At 55.1% G+C, this 23942-nt stretch overlaps 1 protein-coding gene across 3 annotated transcripts; it reads left to right on the top strand.

The window, feature by feature from the left end:
- Positions 1–3010: 3010 nt before the first annotated feature.
- On the top strand, positions 3011–20559 carry LOC140899056 (ectonucleoside triphosphate diphosphohydrolase 8-like). Of its 3 annotated transcripts, none has more exons than XM_073313796.1 (10): positions 3011–3251; positions 6509–6646; positions 7283–7400; positions 9674–9824; positions 10545–10704; positions 11315–11545; positions 13507–13773; positions 15576–15686; positions 16950–17087; positions 20098–20559. In XM_073313796.1, exons 2-10 carry the CDS (start codon positions 6521–6523, stop codon positions 20308–20310), a joined length of 1515 nt encoding a protein of 504 aa, XP_073169897.1. In that variant the 5' UTR covers positions 3011–3251; positions 6509–6520; the 3' UTR covers positions 20311–20559. The 3 variants fall into 3 exon arrangements, with proteins under 3 accessions (XP_073169897.1, XP_073169896.1, XP_073169898.1); XM_073313795.1 differs by lacking the exon at positions 3011–3251 and adding an exon at positions 4887–5727; XM_073313797.1 differs by lacking the exon at positions 3011–3251 and having other exon boundaries at positions 6542–6646; positions 6848–7400.
- Positions 20560–23942: the final 3383 nt, after the last annotated feature.

Genomic DNA, 23942 nt, shown 5'->3' with positions numbered 1-23942 from the left:
ATTTTACAGAAGCAGTATTGTTTGCAACACAGACAACACTGATTCAGTGCTTTAAAACACAGCCGGTACTCACACACCTGTCACTAACTGGCTGACCCCAGGCAAGCACACATAAGCCACAAGACCCGCAAAATGGTGAGTAGTCACAGGGGAGGGTAAATCACTCTTCCCGGACCCTGCTGTACACCGGGCACGTGGTTCTTGGGGAAAGCCAGCAAGAGGGGGGGGGAAATAATCATTCCTGTCCCCATTTTCCACAGGATGTGATCATTATGGAAGATATCTCACTCCTGGGGGTAAGCAGGGACTCAAGGGAGGGTCTTCTACAAGCCTGGTGGCTTTTGCCCTGGCCCCTATGTGGCTAGCCTGTGTGCACAGTGGCACGGGAAAATTACCGTTAATGGGGCAAGAAACAAAACAGCTCTGCTGAAGAAAATGCGGCAGCAGATTGCCCAGTATCTCCGCAAGAGTTTCCTGGAGATCTCGGAGGGAGATTCCCGTAAAGTGAGGCATGCGGTGGGAGACAAGCCTGCTTTCTGCAACCCTTCTGCCCTCCTGCTTCAACTCACTTCAGCAATTCCCAAAATCAGATCCACTTATCAGGTCCCTCCTCTCCTTTTTGCACTTTGCCAGGCTCTGACAGCTGTGACTGGCTAACCTCCTTCGGGATAGAAAAACGTTCCTGGCTGCATGCATCTCTGACCTCCAAGTAGTCCTCTGCCTCTGGGTCCCCCTCCCACTCCACATCCTCATCCAAGATTTCCTCCTCCTGGCTTGGTCCACTACCAACTGGCACATGAACCACTGAAGTATCCACAGTGGCCTTTGCAGTGAAGTTGGGGTCGCCGCCAGGTATCACATCCAGCTCTTTGTAGAGCCGGCAGCTCCGCGTGGGCACAGCACTGGAGTGGCAGTTTGCCTCCCGCGCCTTGTGGTAGGCGTTCCGCGCTCCTTCACTTTGACCCTGTGCTGCAGTGTGTCCCGGTCATGGCCCCTTCCTGTCATGCATCGTGAAGTCTGTCCGTAAGTCTCCTAATTCCTACGGCTGGAGCGCAGCTGGGACTGGACAGCCTCCTCTCCCCAAATGCTGATGAGGTCCAGCAGCTCGGCATTGCTCCAAGCGGGGGTTCGCCTGGTGCGTGGAGCAGGCCTGGCCACCTGGAAAGACGTGCTGAGACCACTGCACGCGTCACCGAGCAGACAGGACGGGGACTTTCAAAATTCCCAAGGAAAGTCCAGGGTGGACCTGACGGTTGGTCACCTGAGGACAGGGCAGTGGAGTTCAAACCGATGACCAGAGAGGCGAGAACAGGCATTGTGGGGCACCTCCCAGAGGCCAATCGCAGCGCTGTCATTGACCAGGGTGTCTACACTGGCCCCGCGGCACCGTACCCCGGGCACAGGAAGCTGGACGCCGCTCATCGGGGTGGGTTTTTTACAGCACGACAATTGCGCAGTTTCTGTGCACTCAGTGGCTTGGCAGTGCGCACACCTCAGGAGTTACAGCGCAGAACGCTGCTTTACTGCCCAGAAACTTCCCAGTGTAGACAGGGCCATAGACCTTCCTAGCTGAGGATTCTGTTACTGTCATTTACAATAATGCTCCTTTACACCATTCTGGCAAGGTAAAGGAGCCTTAATTGACTAAGAATGGGAACAATTGACTAAGAATGGGAACCTTAGCAGTCTGCCTGTTCAGTTGATACATTTCTGCTTTGCCTCAGGGACAGAGCCTGCTTCACACTGCCCTAGGCCTCCAAGCCTGGGATGCAGCAACAGTGAGGAGAGAGACAGGTGCGTCTTTCTCACTCATTTGCACACAGGCAGGTGCCCAGCCCCACCCCCTTATCCTCTCTCCACAGACCCACTCGCACACGCCTAGACTCCCTCCCCCTGCCCGCTCCAAGGTGATCTGCAGTCTCTGCTGCCAGCTGCTCCCAGCAGATGCGCCCGGGCTGCCGTGGAAGAGGCGTGTGTTCCCCATAGATTTCTTTGCTCCCCTGTTTTTCTGCAGGGGAGCCAATAAATCTGCAGAAGATCTGAATTCTGCGCTCCCCAGAGGGCACAGAATTCCCCCAGGAGTAACCTCCCCCCTTCTTTTTTCCCTGGGGTGAAGAGGGGTGACGAGAAGGGAAATCCAGGAAACTGAAATTGTTAAAATTCAATTTTTAAAAAAAATTGTTTAATTTTGATGAAAACTAGAAAATTTTAGAAAAACAGAAAAATTTCCAATAAAAATGTTGCTCGAATTGGAAAAGCCACGCTTGGCATTAAGGCCTTTGCCTGTATGTAAGAAACGGTCCCTGCCCTGGGTAGACAAGACAGACCCGCGATGGGAAGGCAAACATAGGTCTGGAGAAGGGAAGGGATGTTCCCAGTATCACACACCTCTGGCCGCTGCCTCTCGCCCTGCTGCGGTTTTAGCTGGATTTGACAAAAGTCTTGTCTGACTCTGCCTGTGGCAGGTTCCTGTTCCCCCCTCAGGAAGGGCTGTGGCTCAGGTCAGGCCTAGTCTTTTGCTGGCATAGCTGCGTTGGCCAGGGCTGTGAGGGTGAGGATGATTTTGCCAGTGTAGCTCTGCCAGCAAAAGCCACAGCTGGGCCACCAAAAAGCCCTTTGCTGGTACAGCCCAGCCCCCGCGCCCAATGAAATCAGCTGCGCCGGCAACAAGACCGTCGTGCCCCGTAAGCGGCCCCTGCGGGAGCTGGTTTGACAGCTGTGCCGCGAGCGAGCCTGGCCCAGCTTTCCAGTGTGGACACGGCCGGGGCGCCGGCAGCAGGAATTTCTCCGCCTCTGTCCGGGGGACAATTTGTCCCCATTGAGCCCAGACCTCCGCCTCTCTTTGGCATTGAGAGGGCCTCTACAGTGGGGCAATGGTGAAGAAAGAGTGGGAAGGGGAAACAGCAGAGGACTTGGCGGCGCCAAGAAACCCCCTGGCGCTGAGTCTCAGAGCCCGCGGCAAGAGCCCGGGCCGGGCGGGAGGCTGGAAGCCCGGCGGGGCGGGTCTTGGCGGCGGCTTTTGCTTTCGTTTTGCTTCTGCGGAGCCAGAAGCCGCCGAGCGGGTCGCGGGCAGCGCTCGCCCCGGGGCATGAGAGCGAAGCGGGTCGGCGCGGCGGGCCGCCTGCGCGGGAGGGCGGCCGGGCGGTAGCTCCGCGGCGGGCGGCCGCCGTCCGGGAATCCGGCGCGGCGGGGAACCAGTGACCCCGGCTGCTCGGCGTCTCCTCTGGTGCCGGGTCGCTGCGCGGGGCGGGGTGAGTCGTTCCTGTGCCCGGGCCCCGAGCTCCCCAGCGGGATGCAGCGGGGCTGGAGGAGCCCGGGGAAGCTCACTGAAATGCAGCCAGGGTTGGGCACGCGGCTCCCTCCGGCTCCTCTGAAAAGCTCACGGAAGTGCCGGACCGGATCCGCCCCGGGGGCCGTCTCGTCTGGTGTCCTGGCTACACAGTCACAGCCCCCGCGGCGCCCGAGGGGGGCAGGAACCCTGCCGTGGGATAATCGCCCCCACATTAGTCTCCAGGGCACTGGCTCAGAGCTGGAGGCAGACGCTGAACTATCCCTGCCAGAGTGTTGTCAGCCATCCCTCTGGGAACGTGAAGATTTTGTTACCCACGTTAATGCCCAATCCCCTGTTGAATCTTGCCTTGTGGTTGTTGTGTGTATTGTGGTAGGACCTAGGAGGACCCCCAGTGTGCCAGGTACTGTACAAGGAGGCAGCCTCCGCCCCAGGGAGCTTACAATCGGAGGAAACGGGCCTTGTTGACCTCTTGGGGCAGGGAGTTCCACAGTACAGCTGTACACTGTGTGAAATAATATTTACTTCTACCTGTTTTGAATTTGCCACCTTTTAACCTAGCCTATATTAAATTTAAAATCCAAGCCTGGATCTCTGTTAGATCATCTCATCTATCTCCCTGGGGCCAGTCCAGGGCTGTTCCTATAATTCACCATTTTAGAGGTTTTGGGGGTCTGACAGGGACCTGTATCTGCCCCATCCTCTTCCCTGCAGAAACCACATGGACTCCACCAGGTGTGTGCTCAGTGAAACTTTATTTCGATTCCCCTTCACCAATATCACCACAGTCCGCCAGGCTCCTGCCTGTTTACACTCGGCAGAGCTTTAGGCCCTCTCAGCAGGATGTGACGGGAACAGAGATCTCCCTACCGAGGCCTCTGCATCGGGAGGCTTAGCCCTGTTCCTCCTTCTCTCCCCTGCACGTCCTTCCTTCCTGGGCCTCTTCTATCAGCCGAGGGCTGATGGGGCCAGTTGTGTTCTTACCCTCCCAGCCCAGCAGCCTGGCTGGATCATTACCCCAGTCAGTTTCTTCTGGTGCACTAATTTGCCTCTCAGTGACCAGAGAGCAGGCTCCCCTCTGCACTCCCTGCACTGTCACGGGGGGGCGTCATTAGCAAGCTGAGGCGTTACCTTTCCTGGGCTTTGCTCGGGTTATGGAGAGAAGAAAAACGATGTAATGTGGACTGGGGGAAGCGACTGCCTGTTTCCTGCAGCATATCCGTACGGTGCCGCATTCTCACCACGTCGGCAGGCTTGTTCCTGCCTCTCATCTAATGTCCAGCCTCTGTCTCCTCTCGTGCCAGTGAGGGTCCAGAGCGCATGGCGGAGGAGGGTGGTTGTTGTACTTTGCTTGCAGCACAGTAAATACAGCCCATGGGGCACCCCAAGGCCTGTCGATGCCCAGCTCACGCCAGGGTTAGCCAGCTCTAGGCATCCCGAGAAGAACTTGCCCTTCGCCTGCTCTCGCCTGCCTCCCTTATAGCTGGTTTCTCAGCTCCCCGTTAGGTTCCCTGCACAGCATCTCGTTTCCTCCTGGGGAGGCGAGCAGGGTGGGGGAGGGAAAGGAGCATGTGGAGAATCGCTGCCCGTGCCTGCCCTGCCTCTGGCTGCCCGCTGGGGGAGGGGGGGGGTCAGTTTTGGTAGATGGATTTGGACATGCCAAACATGCTTCACACCCGGACCAGGCTCAGACAAACGTCACTGAGAGCTGCCATTCCCAGTAAGGCATGGCCTTGCAGTGGGGGACCAGGGAGGTTGCCATGGGGTGCCAACATCTGGAGCTGCCATATTATGTGGCCAGGTTGGTTTTGTTTCCTGCCCCCATGGTGCAGAGCTTCCTGGGGAAGTTCTGGGGCTTGATCTGACCCAGCCCCATCTGCTCCGTGCAGGGAAGTGGGAGGGGGGAACTCTGTCTCCATCCTCTCCTCCTCCCCCCAACCCCCTGGTCCCTGGGTAGCTGGGGCATCCCCAGACCCTCCTCCTGCCAGTGATTTATGTCTCCCCCTGGCTGCCTGAACAGCTGCATGTGAACTGCAGAGCTGCCTGGAGGGGTGACTGAGCACTGGTGCAGCTTCTCTTTGCTTTCCCACAGAAACCATTTTCTGCAACGAAGCAAAGGGATTCTGCTGGGGGTGGGGCGATTTTTCTGCTGTGCTACAGTAGCACAGAATTTCCCCAGGAGTAACCTGTACACTGACTTATTCACAATGAATAATTGGCTTGACACAGTGCCATACGGCATAGCTGACCTTGCTGGTCTCACCCACCCAAGCAACACCTGGCATCCCTTAATGTGAAAACCCTTTGACGTGAGCACAGAACTAAGCGCCAGGAACTCCCAGGTTCACCTATTCCCTCTGAGGCCTGGAATGTTTAGCCTCTGAATCCATTTGTAAAATGAGGGTCCTTCTCTCCGCACTGCTTGTATGTGTCTTAAGGTATGAATGATGTAAAATGCTTTCTTTGCATGCATGTCATTACACTCCCAAGCCTCTTTATTTTTCTGTATTAAATATATTTTACACAAAAATCAAACCCTTCCCCATCCCATAGCCCTAGATCCGAAGTGTGTGCCCTGTCTCCCACCGACCCAAACAGCTCTGCTAGTCTAGAAAGGGGAGGCGAATGTGTGGAGGGGCAAGGAATGGAAAATGAATCTAGAAATGGTGCAGGATCTTGCACTTTGACTTTGGGTTACAGTCTGGATGAGACTGTCTGCTAACTAGGAGAGCAGAACCAGCCATGGGTCAGAGATGATGGAGTTGGACAATGGGGGTAGCATTGTGATTGGCTGTTCTGCTCAAGTAGTTATGCCAAGGGCCTACGGCAACTTGAACTGTGCTCTGCATGGTGTGGCATGGAGCAGAAGTAGCCATCACCAGCAGTTCAGCCTCGCTGGGCTGGGCCTGGCCTGCATATTACGTTATTATTTGGTCTTATGGGAGCTTTTTCCTCTCCGAGCCTCCTCTGCTCCTCCCTGCACCAAACCCACCACCAGGGTCATCTCGTTTGCTGTACCATCTGGACGTACAATTGCTCAAATAATGTATGCTTGTGAGGCTGGAAACAGACTCACTGCAGCAGTGACAGGCTCAATGGAACACGTTAGCCACCCACCACCCTTGTACTGAACTTTCTCTAAGAGTAAACCCAGGAACTGGCTGGAAAGCAGGAAGATGGGGTGTGTTTGTCTTGACACAGCTTCTGCTTTGCTCACAGATTGGCGCAGCAATGTTAAAGCACCTGTTAGGGCGGGATATCAGGTGTCTTCTTGCAGTGGCTGCAGCTTCAGGAATAGCTACCCTCATCCTCATCCTTGTTCAAGTGAAGGATGTTTATCTGCCTGCAAGAACCAAGGTAGGTGCAGTTGCTAGAGTACCTTGCCTTCAATGACGCATACAAAGACTAGCTAGCTGTGTGGGTTTGATAGCCTGTTAGAAATAATGTCACACCTTTTCCATGCCCGCAGACCTGCTGTGTGTCATTCTGTTTGTTAGTGGTTCTGCTGTGTAACTAAACTAGTTTCTCTTGACCTTTATTTCTACTTTCTCTTTTCAGATCTTATGAGCATCTTGTATGTTTCCTCTCCTCTGTCCTTCCCAGAGTTTCATGTTCCTTCCCTGTTGTCTCTTTCATTCTTGCTTTTCTAAGACTGTTGCAAAACGACCACTTCCTGATTTCCCAGCCTCCAATAGCCGTGAACAGGCCCCAGGCTTGAGCTATTCCACGTGTGTCTCCAAATCATGAGAGCTCTGTGAATGTCACTACAGGGGTGTGAGGCTTGCTGTTTCACACCTCACTTCCCTTTCCACCTCTAACTTTATCTAACTGCAAAACCCAAGGGATAGAAACAAAGGCCTGGTTAAAGCTGGGCTGGAAGGTCAAGCCTGAAAGTGCAATTCTTTATACGCAAGAGCTGAGAACACATACAGCAGCCCTTGTGCAGCAGTGAGCGCTCTGTGATGTCATCTTCCCTCCCGGTTCCCCCTTCAGTACGGGATGGTGTTTGACGCCGGCTCCTTGCACACGGCTCTCTACATCTACCAGTGGCCAGCGGATAAGGAGAACGGCACTGGCATTGTCAGCCAGGCTGAAGCCTGCACCGTGCAAGGTCAGTCAAACGTTTCTCTCTCTCACCCTTATGCCCTCCCCTTGGCTGTGTCCGTGTGCCGAGAAATGTGTGTGAAATGCTTCTGTCAGGGGCAAAGGTTGCTGTGCTATTTACTGCCATGCTCTTGGATTAGCCCTCATGCCTAACACCACCTCCTTCTGCCTGGATCTCTATGCTTCAGGGAGAGCAACTGGGCCCCATTCATCCCTGGTGGGATTCCACCGAAGTCAGTGGAGTTGCACCAGGTGTGAGTTTGGCCACTGACACTATAGGTGCGGGACAAGCGCATTTATTATAGGTGGACTTTGCTTCTTTAGCTACCTGCAATATAGTGCAGTGGGCCCTGGGGAGCAAAGGTGGAGGCTGAACTGTTCACCACACCTCTGTGCCATGGAAAGACCTGCAAATCCAAAATGGGAGAAGTGAGTGTGACCCTCCCCTGTCCCTAGACTGCTATCCGGAAAGCAGGGGTGACACCCAGCTGTACTGTAAAATGCAGTGAGCCTGGGGGAATGAGACATCCCCAGGCGTGGACACCCCGATCTTTGCCTACATTCAAGCTCTGTGTCGTGGTGACGGGCAGACACCAGACGCATGGGTGTCCTATGGCCCAGCTGACAGGCAGGAGCAGCCTCTCCCACAGTGGTCTACTGCAGGAGTGTCATTTGCTATGGGGCAAGGAGGGCAGTTCCCCCCCGACCTTGGTTGGCCTCCACAGGCTTTTCCTAGGTCTGTATGCTCCACTTCCTGCACACCCTGAGGCTGCAGGATATACAGATAATGTTCTCTGGGCTGACAAGATTGAATTTTTCTGAAATGACACCCCTGCTTTGGTACCTCCCCCAAGTCCTGCTCACAGCCAGGACACACAGAGGCATGGAAGACCATGACAAATACCTGGGACAGGAGGAATCTTTATAGTCTCTGTGGGTCAGCGTGAGATTTGGGTTGGTTTTCTGTTACCCAGCCTGGTCTGCTCCTTCCTGGGACCATGAACTCCCCCGGGTCGGGACAGAAGGTTGGGAACATGCTGCTCTGGGACCTTGGTGTGGGCCAGGATCTGGCTTTGGGGTGTGACTGGGGTTTGTGCCTGTGAAACACCATCCATGCTCCATAAGGCTGGCTCTGCAGCCTCGTCCTTGGGAGCGATTTCCCCAGCAGCTGCTGCGTGAGCGAGACAGCACGAGCAAGGGGGAGAAAGCTGGGAAAGAGGATGGACAACAGCAGGCCCTAGGTGACCAGAGGCCCTGGGCAAGGCTCCAGCTGTATCACTTCTAGCAGGCTTGGGCGTACTTGGGAGCTTCCTTCTCCACTGTCCTTTCACCCTGCCCCTCCAAGCCAGATCCCAAACAGCAGAATCCAGCTGCACAGCCCAGCCTTGAGGGCTGTGGGTCTGTCAGTGCAGAGAGGATGCAGCTTGCAGGTGGGGGCGGGGGACAGGGGGGATGCAAGTGCTCAAAGGAGGCAGAAAGGGATTGCCCATTCATGGATGGATAACGGTGAAGCCTCCAAACTGCATGGCCCGTGGCAGGTGTCTTTGCCTTGGGCAAGGCCTGCAGCTGGGAGGGGGGAATTCCAAGGGAAGGCCAGAACTGCGCTACAGGGAATCACTGGTGTGGGGCACTGGCGCCTGGTGCTGCTCTAGCTGCTTGGCATTGGGACTGTATCTGCAGCCTGGGAATGTCTCTGGGTATGCTTTTCACCCTGGAGATGACTTCCAAATGTCAGGCGTAGTCCCAAGAGAAGTGTGAACTTCTGGGAGACTTGCATCTTTCTCTGTGCTGCAGTGAAGGGATTTATTAACCGCCCGCCACTAGAACTAAACCTGGCCACATATGATCCGGATTCTGACATTGCCCAACAGCTGAGCGCAAAGGCAGGTGTCATGAGCAGATGGTGCATGGAACATCCCATCCCAGCTGCAGATCACCAGCGCCATGGTTCTGGCTCAGAATGACCATGCTGAACCATAGGGCATCCCTGCAGCTGGGCCTAGAGCGTTCTAGTGAGTTAATATTTAAGTAATCTGACATGGTCCATTTAAGACTGAACCGCTCCCAGGGAGCCAGCAGCAGGTCTATGGCTCTGGTGGTTGCCCTGCATTAGGGCCGAGCAATAGCAGTCGTTTACCAGCTCCTCTTCCCTGCGTGCTGACGCCAGCAAACAACTGACCCTCACTCTGGGTTCTCCAGCCCCAGGTGCCAGCAGCATTGCCAGTCCCTGTCTCAGGGGCCCGGCTGAGCTCAGGTTCTCACTGGGATGCTTCGTTCCAGGACCTGGGATCTCCAGTTATGCTGACAACCCCACTCGGGCTGGAGCCAGCCTGAGGGCCTGTCTGGACAAGGCCATGACGATCATCCCTGTGGAGCAACAGAGAGAAACGCCCACCTACCTCGGTGCTACCGCAGGCATGCGGCTGCTGAGGTACCGGGAGCGACTGTGAGGAGGGCAGCTCCGCTCAGGGAAAGGCCGGTTCCCCACCACACAGAGGCCTGTTCTCTTGTGACCGCAGCACTGGCCTCTTGCGGAGCTGAAATGATGAGGCAGCCATGGCTTGGTGGTGAAGCCTCTGGTTCACCATACGCTCAAATCCTGCAGGGCTGACCTGGCCCTTCCCCCTCCCAGGTTAACCATTTCAGTCACCTGCCGTTCGCTGGGGGGAGTCTTTGGGGACAGACTTCAAATCCATGCTCTGCACACGTGGTAACATTTTCCATGTGCCTCTGTCACACTCGTGCAGCTTGTCCACCTACTGCCTTCCCTCCACTCCAGAGTAGGCTGCATGTCAGTGGTGAGCGTGTGCATTGCTAAACTCCCAGGGGGGCTCCTGCAGGACAAGTCAGTCTAGGTAAGGCTCTTAACATCAGGGTGCCGTGGCAGTGTGAGGAGATGCAGTTGAAATTTTCGTGTAAGTACCAGAAACTTGTAATTAAGCATTAACTTCATTCCTGTTCTGTTACTGACTGACTTGATGGAGTGTCAGGAGCAGAGGGCCCTTTTCTCACCCACTTAGGCACCTCCAGGGAAGGTGCTCATGTTTAGGTTTGTTACCCCTCTGGGAAGGGATTAGATTAGGCAGTTCCTGTGCATGCCGCATCATATCCATCAGGAGCCCAGTGGAATCTCTCCCCTCCCCATTTTCAGGGAGCAGAACAGCACAAAAGCCGACCTGGTCTTTGCAGAGGTCTCCAAGACCATCCAGCAGTACCCTGTAGATTTCCGTGGTGCTCGGATTCTCACTGGGAATGAGGAAGGATCCTTTGGCTGGATCACAATCAACTACCTGCTGGAGACACTCGTCAAGGTCAGTGCCTGGGCAGAGGGTGGAGGGCTGGGGAGTGACCTTAGCTGGCTGGGCTGCTCCTTCTCTAGGGAAAACGGGTCAGATGAGGAGCCAGAATGGCAGGTCTTCTCAGCCCAGCTCATATCCCAGACGTGCTCCCTTCTCTGGTTTGTCCCAGCTTGGCTCCAGCTGGGAATTTCCACACCACATGGGAATCCAGGGCTCTGGAAGCTGGATTTTGAGTCCCTGACACCCCTGACATAGGACCAAACCGCTCACAAGAGGAGCTGGTGTTTCTTTACCTAGGAAGGTGCTGGTGTCTCCCTGTTTCAGCTTCAGGCAGCAGCACGTCCATGGCGGGAGGGATTCAGGGAGACCCTGACCCATGCCAGGCCTCAGCTTTTGGATGAGACCGATATCTAGATAAGTGGGGGAAAAGACACCCCTTGAGAGGCAGCTGATCTCCTAGGCCCCACATCTCAGTGCAGGAGTCATGGACACTGATTAACAGACATGCTTCCTCGCTCAGCCTGCTTTCCTATGGAGATAGGTACTCTATCCCCTGGCCCCCCAGTGACGCTGTTCTTAGCTCCAGGCACCAGTGGTGAACTGATTCCTTGTGGCGGGGCAGTTCTCCTTCACAGGGACGTGGATACACCCTGAGGCAGCTGCGGTTGTGGGAGCGCTGGACCTTGGAGGAGCCTCGACTCAGATAACCTTTCACCCTGGTCATGCCATTGAGGACAACAGCACCGAAGTCCTCTTCTGGCTGTACGGGAGCAGCTACTCGCTTTATACTCACAGCTACCTCTGCTATGGAGAAAACCAAGCCTTGAAGAAGTTGATTGCGTCCCTCAGAGCGGTATTCTCCTTAACCTGCTCATTCCCTCTTCCCCAGGCCTGGGGCTCACTGCGTTTGGTAGCACACATGGACAGGGATGGGCACTTGGCCCTGTGGAGCTACTGCACCTTTGGCTGTACAGTGCAGCAAAAGGCAAAGCTAGTAATAACTTGGCACTTCATCTAACGAGACCCACACCCGTCAACTACTTACCCCTTTGCTCCCCGTGCGGGAGGTGTTAACCCTGTGCTGCGGAGGGTGTTAGTCCTGTGCTGCGGAGGGTGTTAACCCTGTGCTGCGGGAGGGAAACAGGCAGAGAGAGGGCAACACCCTAAAATATTACCTCGGATGTGGGGTACCCACCGGAGGTGCCTCTGGCCTGGTTTTCAGAGCCAAGTGGCACCTGCAGCTCCCATTGACTAGAACTGGGCTTGCCAAGCACCTCTGAAAAGCTGGCTTGAGGTGTCTCCGGTTGGGCACCAAACATAGTGGCTATGTGCGAGTAGCTGCCGTAAGAGGCTCGTCCTGCGCTCCAGGAGAAGTCTGTGGCCTGGGTGGGATCAGAGCTTGAGTTCTCTTGGCACTTAACTCCCCTGGCTGTAGGCAGGGGTGTGTGTACAGCACAGAGCTTTACCCAGCTCCGGGAATGCCAGCAGCATAGCAGGCTCTGCATGGCCCTGTGCCGGGGCGAGTCGCAGGGAGACTAGATGCCCTTCCAGTCTATCAGCGGGTTCTGTAACAGGGCACTGGTGCTGGGGCACATGCATGCGACCCAGGGCCCTCTGTCAAGGCATTGGCTCTGCGCCTGAGACAGCTGACCTCAGCTCACGTAACAGCTTGGAGGCAACGTTTTCTAGAAGAGGGAGCCTGCTCAGCTGGGACAGACAGCGGTGTCAAGGAGGGACCGAGCAGGGGCTCTTGGCACTAGGCAGGCAAAAGGTCTGGCAGGAGATTCCTGCAGGGACAGGGTTAGCAACCTAAACAGGGAGAGGCTGCCAACGAGCTCTCGCTTTCGGGAAGGGGTGGCAGAATCTGTGTGAGACATGGCCCGCTGAGCTGACGCTGAAATTCTGCTGCTGATGGGGAAGCCAGCCCACAAGCTGTCCCCTGGCTTGCTGGCTCCAGTTCCTGGTACAAGTTGCGGGAAACAATGGGAAATGCTGGGCAAAGTGTCCGAGCGTGCAGTGTTTCTGTAAAGACGAATCAGTGCCTGCCCTTGGCTTTTGGCTCTTATCCACCTGTGTTCTCCCCTTTAAAACAAGCTGATCTAGCACAAGGTGACCTGACAGGAATGAGAAACCCGGCGTGAGATTGTCCATTCATCTGCCACATGCAAACCACAGGAGGATCCATGGCAAAACTTGCACCCTCACTGCCTTAGGATCTCTGTTGAGAAGGCTCTGGATGGTCCTGAATCTAAGTGGTTGCCCATAGAGTATAATATGAATCCTGTCTTGATCTTTTGTTACCTGGGAATGAATGTCTCCCGAAGGAGTGAGGCTGGTGGGGTGCAGGACTGTGAGCCAGTGGGTGCATAACGGGAGGAATGCAGAGCACTGGTGCTGAGGGGTTGGTCCCAATCCAGCCCTTGTTCTGCTGAGTGTACACAGGGGCTGTCAGCCTGCAGGAGCAGAGCAGGTGCGGCTAGTCAGACCCTTCTTGATTTTTTTCCCCTCCCCATCCAACAGTTTAATTCCTGCAGCTGGGTAGCTGCTCTTGAGGGAAAGGAGATCACAGCTCTGAATGGGCCCAGAGTGGAAGGGAATGTTCCCCCCTGAGAGATTAGCAGGCTCCTTCGCAGGATTCAGGAGAAAATCCAGTGTGCATAGGGACGGGCAGCATCTTGGGGCTGCCCTCTGCTTTCTTCACTGTGGGACGTTCCAGACTGCTAGGGCTGGCGTGTGTGTGTGTGAAGTGGCGGGGATGGGGGTTTGGCTGCTATCCCAAGCCTGAGCGCTGCTAATGGGTTCCCCTCTCTCTAGGAGAACCTCACCTCTCAGCAGATCTCCCACCCGTGCTACCCCAAGGGATACGAGGAGAACGTCACTGCCGCTGCCCTGTATGACAGTCCCTGCGTCCCGGCACCAGTTGCACATGACCCCAGCCAGATCCTCACGGTGCGGGGGACAGGGGCCCCAGCGGACTGCAGGAGTGCCATCCAGAAACTCTTCAACTTCACAGCGTGTGGGGCCAACAGGACGTGCGGGTTCAACGGGGTCTACCAGCCGCCGGGGCATGGGCAGTTCTTTGTAAGGGAGCCTTTCCTTCTCTTCTCGCTGGCTACCGCACTGGTGGGAGCTGGGTTCTGAGGGGGTGCTGTGGGGGGAAATTCCCATTGGTACTAATGCGAGCGAATGTCTGAAAGCCAGGACCAGCCCGGAGCACAGAACAAGCTGCTGTTATGTCTCTCTTGACATTTCCTTCCAGAGTGTGGCATCTTGGTGATAGCTGTCCTGGGGGCACGTGGGGCAGGGCGTGGGGAGAGTTATCATTTTGAACTCTGTCTGTACACAGTGAAGTGGACGTGTTGTCTACATGGGCAAGTGCAAAGGTTCAACTTAGTCTAACCCGGCGTGGGTAAAGCAGTGCCCAGACCTGTGCGGGTTCTTAGAGCACGTCCCATTGCAATGCCATACCTGTGCTAGTTTTACCCGCGTTAGAGCAACTACGAAGAGCAGTGTGATGTGGTGACACAGGTGTCACGAGTGCACCAGGGACCGAGGTTTGCCCGGCTAGCTTGCGCTGGACCCCGCTGCGGTGTCGACACCGCTCGTGTCAGCCATGCCAGTGTGGGCGAAGCTAGTGCAGGTAAGTCTGCCTGAGCCACAGTCACTCCTCAGACTGCAGGGCAGACGCCCCAGGGTTCAGACCCGGTTATTTTTCGGTTTAGCCTATGCTGATTAGGAATTGGTGAAAGCGAAACCAAAACACACGTCTCTCAGACTGCAATCAGAGCGTCCGCGGGCCTTGCTCCATTTAAATCCGCACAGTGTTCCCACCCAGACAAGGCCTTAGGAAAGGAAGTGGCTCCCAGCTCTGCAGTGTGGGCACCATGCAGACATGCGGGGGGTATGTGAATAGGCAGGTCACGTGGATCAGTTCTGAGCTACAGCACCCTGCTCCTAACCCAGTGCCCCTTTTTTTCTGGAGACAGGCTCCCAGATGCTGGTGGTGCTCCTGTGGCTTCCACCAAAGAGATGGGGGATGGTACCCCTCTTTCCCCGCAGTGTGAATGCTGTGGTCAGCAGGGAAAGATGGGCTCCACGCCAGTCCCAAACCTCCCCAGCCTGCATGTCGTACCTAGGGAGAAGCTAGTGCATGTTCCCGAATGTCTGTGCCCAGGAACTCGGGCGGCTTGATGCCTCAGTCCGTGCTGTCTCTCAGGGACAGTCATGCTTTCCTGAACTCCCCTTTCTCCCAGGCCAGTGCAGAGACTATGGAGGTGTTGGACTGACATATGCCCATTTCTCCTCTTGCCCATCCATACACCCATCAGACTATATTCCAGTGCTGCCTCTGTCTGGTGCAAGCTGCATCTTATGAATGTAACCCTTGTTATTTAGATCTTATCTACAGCTCTGTGTGCTGGGAGAACTAGAGGGGTTCCCTGGGCTCAGTTCTTTGAACTCACGAGACACTAGGAAGCTTGGGCTCTCCTCTCTGCCCCATAGAATCATAGAATCATAGATAGGCCTTGGTGATAATACTGCCCTACGAGCAGGTGCCCTGGAAAGTCATGCTTCCAGCCATGGGCAGTGGCTCAGTGCGTGTGTTCAGATCCATAGCTACTTCTATCCCAGCTGTGGATGGAGAGCCTCCAAGCCCATTGCTCTGCATCAGGCACCGTTCACTGGCACTAATTTCATGTCCAAAGGAGGGTGAGAGAATCCGCCCCACACCCTGCCTCCTTTCTGGGGCTGTCTCCTTTGAGATGGAAGCTGGTTTATGGAGACTGCAGTGAAGAGTCGGAGTGGCTGAGGCTCTTGGCCTGTGGAGAGCATGTCGCTGAGGGCTGGCTGCTTGGCTAACCTGCTTTGCTTGTTGTTTTAAGGCCTTTTCCGGGTTTTATTCCGTCTTCCACTTTCTGAACCTGACCAGCGGGCAGCCCCTGAGTGACGTTAGTGCCACCATCGAGCAATTCTGTGCTAAGGACTGGAAGGAGGTGAGACCCCCCGTTAGCAGCCACCAGTGCTGTCATGTAATGCCTGAATCTAGATGCACAGGGAAACTAGAGAACACAAGGGTACCATTAGCAGGCTGGGATTCTCCTTCCCTTGGGATCTTCTGTAGGGCGGGGAACCTTGGCTTGGGCAGAAAGATGGGGGACAAATCGGTAGCTTCTGGATTCTAAATTATGCTGGGACTTCTCCCCCCCGGGTTTTATGAAGGTCAACTGGCTCGTTGCACATCAGTGGTCTGCAGAGCATTTCCCGAAGGTGTGTGTAATGGCCCCTGCTGCGGTGCTGAATTATTTATCTGTCTCCAAACGGTGACGCATCTTGCTAGGTTCCCAGAGGTTTAAACCTCTGCTCCTCTCAGTGCCTTGTGCAGTATCTGGCTGAGGGTTAAATTCAGCCATGATCAGATTTGCTGATGGGTGGGCAGCAAACTGAGAGGAAAGACAGAGCAGTGGGAGCTGCAGAGAGCCAGGGGAGAGGGAATTGCAAAGCCCTGTCTATAGCAGGGAGAGGAAACAAACAGCCCAAGGCCACAGAGCTGGAGCCAGCAGTGGCTGTGCTGGCTTAGTAAAAGGAGTCACTTTCCATCTTGGCTCCATCCTGTGATCCTAGTTACTTGTGTGAGTGACCCAGGGCCATGCCATAGGGAAGCTGTGGCAGCGGGAATGGGAGGGGAGGCCCCTCTGTGTTCTGAAGGGATCAGAGCTCCTGCAGCAGAGGCATTCTTTTGGTGACTGGAAGCAGCGAGGATAAGCGTGCTGTAGGAGGGACCTCCCCTGGAGAAACCCTCTGGGCTGCTGCTCCTTCTCATGCAAAACCTGGGTGACAGATTCTTCACCCTGCCCTCTCAGGATGGAGACTTTGCTGGGCCCAAAGTCCTGAGGGTCCCAGTTATCCCAGTGGCAGAGCAGAGCATGCTTCCAGTGAGTGAGTGCAGGGTAAAGCAGTGAGGGGAGTGAGGGCTGCATGCCTTGGGTTCAGGGACGGGGCATAGAGCCCTTGCTGCCGTCTTGAGGTCCCCAGCATGGATCTGGTCCAGGTTGGTAGCAACTGGAGTCTAAAGCAAGGTGGGTGCCTCTGCCACGTGCCTGGCTTGGAGCTGAAATAGCAGGTCTGTGGGGGAAGGGGTGGGGGGGTGGGGCGAGGGGGCCTCTCTGACTTGTGACTCGCGAGAGTAAAGCTACCAATGGGCTAACTGGGAATTGCAGATTTGCACTGACCTCCTTCCCCGCCCCTCGTGTCCCTAGTTGAAAATGGTGTGTCCTGGCATGAACAAGACCCGCCTGCAGGATTACTGCGCTGCCAGCACCTACATTCTCACCCTCCTGCTGCAAGGCTACAAGTTTGACAACCAGACATGGAGCAAAATCCAGTTCCACCGGCAGGTAGGACGTCTATCTGGCAGGGTCCGTTGCCCCCCTGAGTGGGTCTGCCTTACCACTGTGGGCTCCCAAGGGAAATCTGCTCCATGAGTGCCCAGATGAGGGGAGATGGAGATAAAGGGTCTGTGCAGTCTTTACCCTGCTTCCCCCAGCCCAGCGTGCAATAGCTTTCCCCTTCTTCCCTCCTATGGGGGTAATACAGCCTGCTGGGGTTCTTGGCATTGGAATCTCAGCATTGGAATCACTGCTGCCATCCAGTGGCTGCTCAGCTACATTACACAATCCAAATTATAGCCAAACAAATTAGGAACCAAAAGGCCACTTGAGTCACCCTGCCTGCCCCAATTCTCCTGCAGCCAGTGCAGGTCTGTTTCCTTCACTGGGAGCCTATTTGTGCAGTCTGGTGCAGCTGCCCCTAAAGGCCAGTCTCTCCGTTACGCTGGCTCTCACATAAATCCAGCCTGTGGCAGGTGAGCCTGAAACACAAGATAAGCGAGGCAGTCAGGTGGCAGGATTCCAACCCCCGCAGTCTGGATTATAAACCCTGCAGACGGTAGGTGCTCTGTGTGACGGGTTGGATCACAGAAACCCCCTGGGAGCTGCCACCTGATGTGCCAAGACTACTTCTTCCCATGCTTTCCCGGCCAGCTAAGGACTCCAACACAGTGTCTTGCTAAGCCAGACATGCCAGTGTGCTCCAGCACAGACCCAGGGTCTGAACCGTGTGCCCCAAAGCTGCAGACTTAACTGAAAGCAAGTTAAGAAGTGTTCCTGCCTTTAACACTCCGATGCCCAACTCCCAGTGGGGTCCAAACCCTAAATAAATCTGTTTTATCCTGTATAAAGCTTACACAGGGTAAACTCATAAATTGTTCGCCCTCTGTAACACTGATAGAGATATATGCACGGCTGTTTGCCACCCCCCCAGCATTTACATACTCTGCGTTAATTAATAAGTAAAAAGTGATTTTATTAAATACAGAAAGTAGGATTTAAGTGGTTCCAAGACAGAACAAAGTGAATTACCAAGCAAAATAAAATAAAGCACGCAAGTCTATGTCTAATAAAACTGAATACAGATAAAATCCTCACCCGTTCCAGTAAGCTTCCTTTTACAGACTAGTTTCCTTCTAATCTGGGTCCAGCAATCACTCACACTCCCTGTAGTTACTGTCCTTTGTTCCAGTCAGAGTAGCTGGTTCCCATGGAGCTGGAAGGTGGATTAAGCTAGACAAGCTCGGTCTAAGCTAGACAAGCTCAGTCTAACCCAGGCCCCTGTATCCTCTGTAGCTCTGTGGGCCTAAATACTGCAGCAGAATCCCTGCATTCTGGGCAGATCAGAGACTAGGATGTGATTTGTGTGTGCTGGAGGACAGGACAGATTATCCCATCACTGCCGACTGCCAGGTTCTTGTCCCTTCCCCTGACACATCTGATGCTGGCCACTGCCAAAGACAGGATACTGGACCATATGGATGTTGGCTCTGAGCCAGTCTGACAATTCCTGTGTTCTGTTCTAAGGCAGATCAATGGAGACTATATGAATGAAATCTGAAGATCAATAAACCAGTCCTGTCACCCCGGGTTTGCTGAGATTCCATTTAGTTTCTTTGGTGCTGTCTCTAGCCCCCCAGTTTTGCACTCACATAGCAGCACTGCGTTTGAAGCTGGCAGGCAGGGTGGGAGGTTTTGGCACACGGCACACTGGAAAGGCATGGCAGGGTTTGGTGCTGTGGGAGAAACTCATTAGCTGGATGCTTCTTGAAATACTCCATGATGAAACTGCTGATGTTTAACTTGCCGCTGTTAAGTTTCAGAATTAACAATTCCTTGAGATGAATGAGGCAGGTTATGGCTCTCTGCTTTCATCTTGGGCTGTCTGCAGGCTCACAGCCAACATCAGTTACACGCTTCTCACTTTCCTCCCAACTGCGGGGGCTACATGCCCTTCAGTTGTTAAAGTTGCAAATTTAAATTCTAGAGCACAATTTCACAGCAATGGAGGATGGGGGCAGGTTCTGTGGCTGGGCATGGGTTCCGGTGCTGTGTGAAGACTCTGGGATGGGTTCCAGGGCCAGTCGAGGGCTCCAGAGCAGGTTCCAGGGCTGGGCAAGGGCTCCGGGATCGGGTGAAGGTTCCAGAGCTGGGTGTGGGCTCTGGAGTGGGTTCTGGAGCCGGACAAAGGCTCTGGGTGGATTCTGGGGCTGGGTGAGGGCTCCAGGGCCTGTTCCAGAGCTGGGTGAGGGCTCTGGGGTGGGTTCCAGGGCCAGACAAGGGCTCTGGGTGGGTTCTGGGGCTGGGTGAGGGTTCCAGGGCTGGGTGTGGGCTCTGGAGCAGGTTCTGGGGCCGGACAAGGGCTCTGAGCGGGTTCTGGGGCTGGGTGAGAGCTCTGGGGCAGGTTCCAGAGCTGGGTGAGGGCTCTGGGGTGGGTTCTGGGGCTGGGCGAGAGCTCCAGGGGCAGGTGAGGGTTCCAAGGCTGGGTGTGGGCTCTGGAGCGGGTTCTGGGGCCGGACGAGGGCTCTGGGGTGGGTTTCAGGGCCGGACGAGGGCTTTGGGCGGATTTTGGGGCTGGGTGAGGGTTCCAGGGCTAGGTGAGGGCTCTGGAGCAGGTTCTGGGGCTGGACGAGGGCTCCGGGGCTGGGTGTGGGTTCTGGGGTGGGTTCTGCGGCCAGGCAAGGGCTCCAGGGCTGGGTGTGGGCTCTGGGGCTGGGTGAGGGTTCCAGGGCTGGGTGAGGGCTCTGGGGTGGGTTCTGGGGCTGGGCAAGGGCTCCGGGGCCGGGTGAGGGTTCCAGGGCTGGGTGTGGGGTCTGGAGTGCGTTCTGGAGCCAGGCGAGGGTTCCGGGGTGGGTTCTGGGGCTGCTGAACAGCACAATGACTACCTAAGAACAAGCTCACTCTATATTGCTGTAGATCACTGAAGAAGGCTCCGATTCACCTCCTTCCCCGCCCAGCACTGAGTGCCCAGGAGCCAGCCCTTCGTCAGTCCATAAAACTTTCCACTCTCTCCTCTCAGGTGGCTGCTGTGGATGTGGGCTGGAGCCTCGGCTACATGTTGAACCTCACCAACACGATCCCTTTGGAGGCTCCCGACCAAGTGAAGGGGCAGCGGCCTGACCTGTGGGCAGCGGCCGTGCTCACTACCTGCCTCATGCTGGCCATGATCCTCTGGACAGGCCTGGCTCTGTGCTATCAGAGGCTCTTTGCCACCTATGAGACTATGCTGTAGCTGGCCGGTGCTCCTCGGGCTGGGGCCCTGCTGCCATCAGGAGCCACACATGGCTTTCCCCTGGGCAACATGTAGTCCCGTGTTTAGAGACATTTGTGGCCTTGCAACCTAGTGCCCCCACTAGCTGCTGGAGGCAGGGTCTGGGAGAGAAGCCCCCCCCCCAGGGAGGGTGGGAATGTCGGGTTTGAAGGACAAGTGCCGCTTGTTGGCAAATTGGTGACACTTTTCAGTAAAATCTGAAGCCTGTGAGCTGTGCTGGCTTCCTGCCGTGTTCCCCCCCTCCTCTTTCCGGTCAGCAAGGCCCCCTGTGCAAACAAAGTCCATCCTGAGGAGGGTGCTGCTGCGCCCTGCAGAGCCCAGTTTGGGGGGGATGGCCGAAACGGTTTGTGGGGGAGGAGCTTAGTCTGTAGTGAGTGTCCAGGGGGTGGCAATGGAGGGGGTGGAGAGGCTGGTTTACAGGGCTTGGGGAGGGGAGGTTGTGGAGCTGAGCTGGAGGTGATGGGGTGGCTTGGGAAATATGACAGAGAGGGGGAGCGGTGTGGGCAGGGGCCTTGGCCTACTGGATTTGGGGTGCAGGGGGAAGCTGGAAGGGTGTTGGTGAGTCAGGAAGCATTGGCTAGAGCGCCAGGAGACTCCAGGGCCAGCTGGAGCAAGGCGGAGGGAATGGGAGTGACTGAGTCTCCTCCTGGTCCAGTGAGCACCAGACGACATATTCAGCAGTCTGCGGAAGCAGACTCTTGCCCTTTGGCTGTCTCTAACAAGGAGGGGCTGGGTGTGGCGCACAGGGTGTCGGTTACAGACTGGGTGTTCGGGCCAGGCTCCAGATACTGCCCTGGGTCAGGGCTACAAAAGATGAATATGGCAGGGGTCAGCCTCTTCTTACCCTGCTTATACATGTGTGAGGGAGAGAGAAGAGAAGCAGGCACAGGCATCACATGGGGAAGCCACCCTGGCATATGAGGCTGCTCTGGGCGCTGCACAAGGAACTCCATTTCCCATCAAACCCAGTAAGACTGGGCGCCTCTTCCCAAGCAGATCATTGTTCCACCTTGTCACTGGCTCTCAGCCTACCTGTGACAGGCCCTGCTAAAGTGAATGTCCAGCCCAGCTCCCTCTTGGGATAAGTGAGTGCCCAAGCGGCAGGACACTAGTTAATTACCAGCTGGTTCTTATAAAGGGTTATGGGGGCTCAGGCAGGCGAAAACGCCAAGAAGAAGCCCCTGGAGAAAGAACTCCTCAGGGCAGCGGACTAGGAATCTACCCCTGGCGGTCTGTCTTAGGGAACAGAGGCTCTGGGGAGACGAACTGTCCCCAGAATGCAGAAAGAGAAAACTCCTAAGGGGAGGGCTTCTGGGAAGAGTGGGGGCTGGTGAGGAAGCATAGCAGGAAAGGAAACTATGACTAGGGTTGCCAATTTCGGTTGGACGTGATCCTGGAGATTTCATCACTTGACGTAATCTTTAATTACCAATGAATTGTGAATTCCTGGAGACTCAACAATCCTGGAGGGTTGGCAACCTGAACCAAGGAAGAGTGTTCCTGGTGTGAAAGGCTCTGAAAGCAAAGAGGTATGAATGCCAAGTCTCACTGAAGCCTTGTTGCCATGAAAGGACTTCACCAGGTAGCGGTAGGTTCCCCAGCTGAGAGGATTTATATGCTGCTCTGAGGAAGGGGCATTGTGGTTTGACCTCTGTGGGGCCCTTGACCCAAGAGGATCAAGACCCTTCCCCAGCTGACAAATGGCCCTGACTCCAGAGGAGGGCTCTGAATCAAGAGGGCCTCACTGGTCAGGGACCTGGACATAAGTGGAATTATTGGACTAAAGTTAACGCAGACCCTTCCTGCTCCAGTTAGGATACTGGGTGGAGGCCTATTTGGGTAATGGTTTGCCTTTGGGTTAGATAAACTAGACCCCTGAAGGGACACTGCTCACTATACCTCAGTCTCGTTAGACTTATTGAAAGTCCATTAGGGCAAACTGAGGCAGAGATGTAATTATGGCTCTGCACAGGGTGGGGGGCTTCAGGCTTGAGGACCCCCAGTACATACTTCCAAATAGCTCACTAAACATGCTTGTAAATAAAATGAAAATCCTGTGCTTGCCAGTTCTTTCCGGGTCCCCCCACAAGTTTACAAGCACAAACTCTGAGGTGCTGGAAGTTCCAGCACGGTGGCTGCAGCATGTGGCTACTGCCCCATTGAGGGCTGAGGCAGCCAGAGATGCAGCGTTCCAAAGCCCTGGCAATTCCAGGCGTTTGCATGTGGAGTTGAACCTCTGAACAATGCAGTGGAGGTGGATGTAGCTTGCAAACAACTGTGCCAACTGGAGGAGTAGTTTTGTGTTGGTGACTGCCTTGTAGTTAAACGTAAAGTCCAAGTTGGTGATTATTTGGGGGAGCTGGAGCAGTCTGGGTTCAGGGGTCAGTGTAAGTATAGTGCAGGTGGGTAATAGACTCAGCCATCCTCTGGGATGAGGCCCGCTAAGGTCTGTATGTCCTGGCTGATGAATGCACAATGCGTTATGATTTCAGGCTGCTACCTGGGCAGTCATTAAACCCTGTGGGCTACAGGATGCAGGAACCTGAGGCTTTGCTTATTTCTGCAGCAACATCTCTTCTCCTGCTGCCTGGGGGCTATGAAAGAGGCAGCGACACAGGCTCATGTCATGCTGGACTTCACCTTGGAGAGGAGGTTTTATTCCACTCTGATGATAGAATCAGACTGACAACCAGGGCCTGGATCCCCTTTCATATGGTCTGCATCAGCTCTTCTGCGGGATGGGGGTGGGGGGCTGATGCTGGGATTGTTCCACAGCCTGTCTGCTCTCCCTTGCACCCTAGCTTTTAGAATGACGATAGGAAGAGCCCTCTCCCCCTTGAAAGTCCCATAGAGAGGTCAGAAGAACAGTAGGATGGCCAAAGTTAGGGGCATAGTTCAGCTCACATCTAACCCATCACCCACTCTGACAACCCTACTGTACCTTGTGATCAGGTTCTCACTTTGTTCCCAAGTCTTCTTAGAGCCCCTGAGAGCTCTGCAACAATATTAAGACCCACGGCTGGGTTTTCTGCTTCCGTAGCAACATTCTGTAGAGTTTGCAGGGTCTTTCCCAACACAGCCTCTCTGACGTTTTGGGGTTCAACCCAGACCAGTGACGGATTGTGTCACTGCCTGCCTGGCATAACTCTGGGTGCCTTAAATGCTCTATTTATGCGGCTCACAGCCTGGACACCAACAGCTGGCAGACAAGCATGCAAGGCACATCCCGGACACCAACAGCCAGCAGGCAAACGTGCAGGGCATGGCACGGACACCAGCAGACAAGCGTGCAGGGCATGGCATGGACGCCAACAGCCATGAGACAAGAGTGCAGGGCACGGCCTGGACACCAACAGCCAGCAGACAAGTGTGCAGGGCACTGCCTGGCTTCTACCCCCAGTTAGTGTTTCAAAGTGACCCCCACACTCTGAGTCCTACATTTCCCAGAACTGTTTCCCTGCTGTGCCCAGGGAACACTCTCCTAGAACGCTCACAGAAATGATTACACTTGCTGCTCCCGTAAAGAGAGGAAAAGCAGCTTGGTCTCTTGATGGGTGTTACAGTCCCTCCAGTTCAATCAAAGCACTGGGCTG

The sequence above is a fragment of the Lepidochelys kempii genome, chromosome 16, assembly GCF_965140265.1.
Source record: "Lepidochelys kempii isolate rLepKem1 chromosome 16, rLepKem1.hap2, whole genome shotgun sequence".
Classification (NCBI taxonomy): domain Eukaryota; kingdom Metazoa; phylum Chordata; order Testudines; family Cheloniidae; genus Lepidochelys; species Lepidochelys kempii.
The sequence above is the reverse complement of the archived record's forward strand: the minus strand, read 5'-3'. Positions and strand labels throughout refer to the sequence as shown.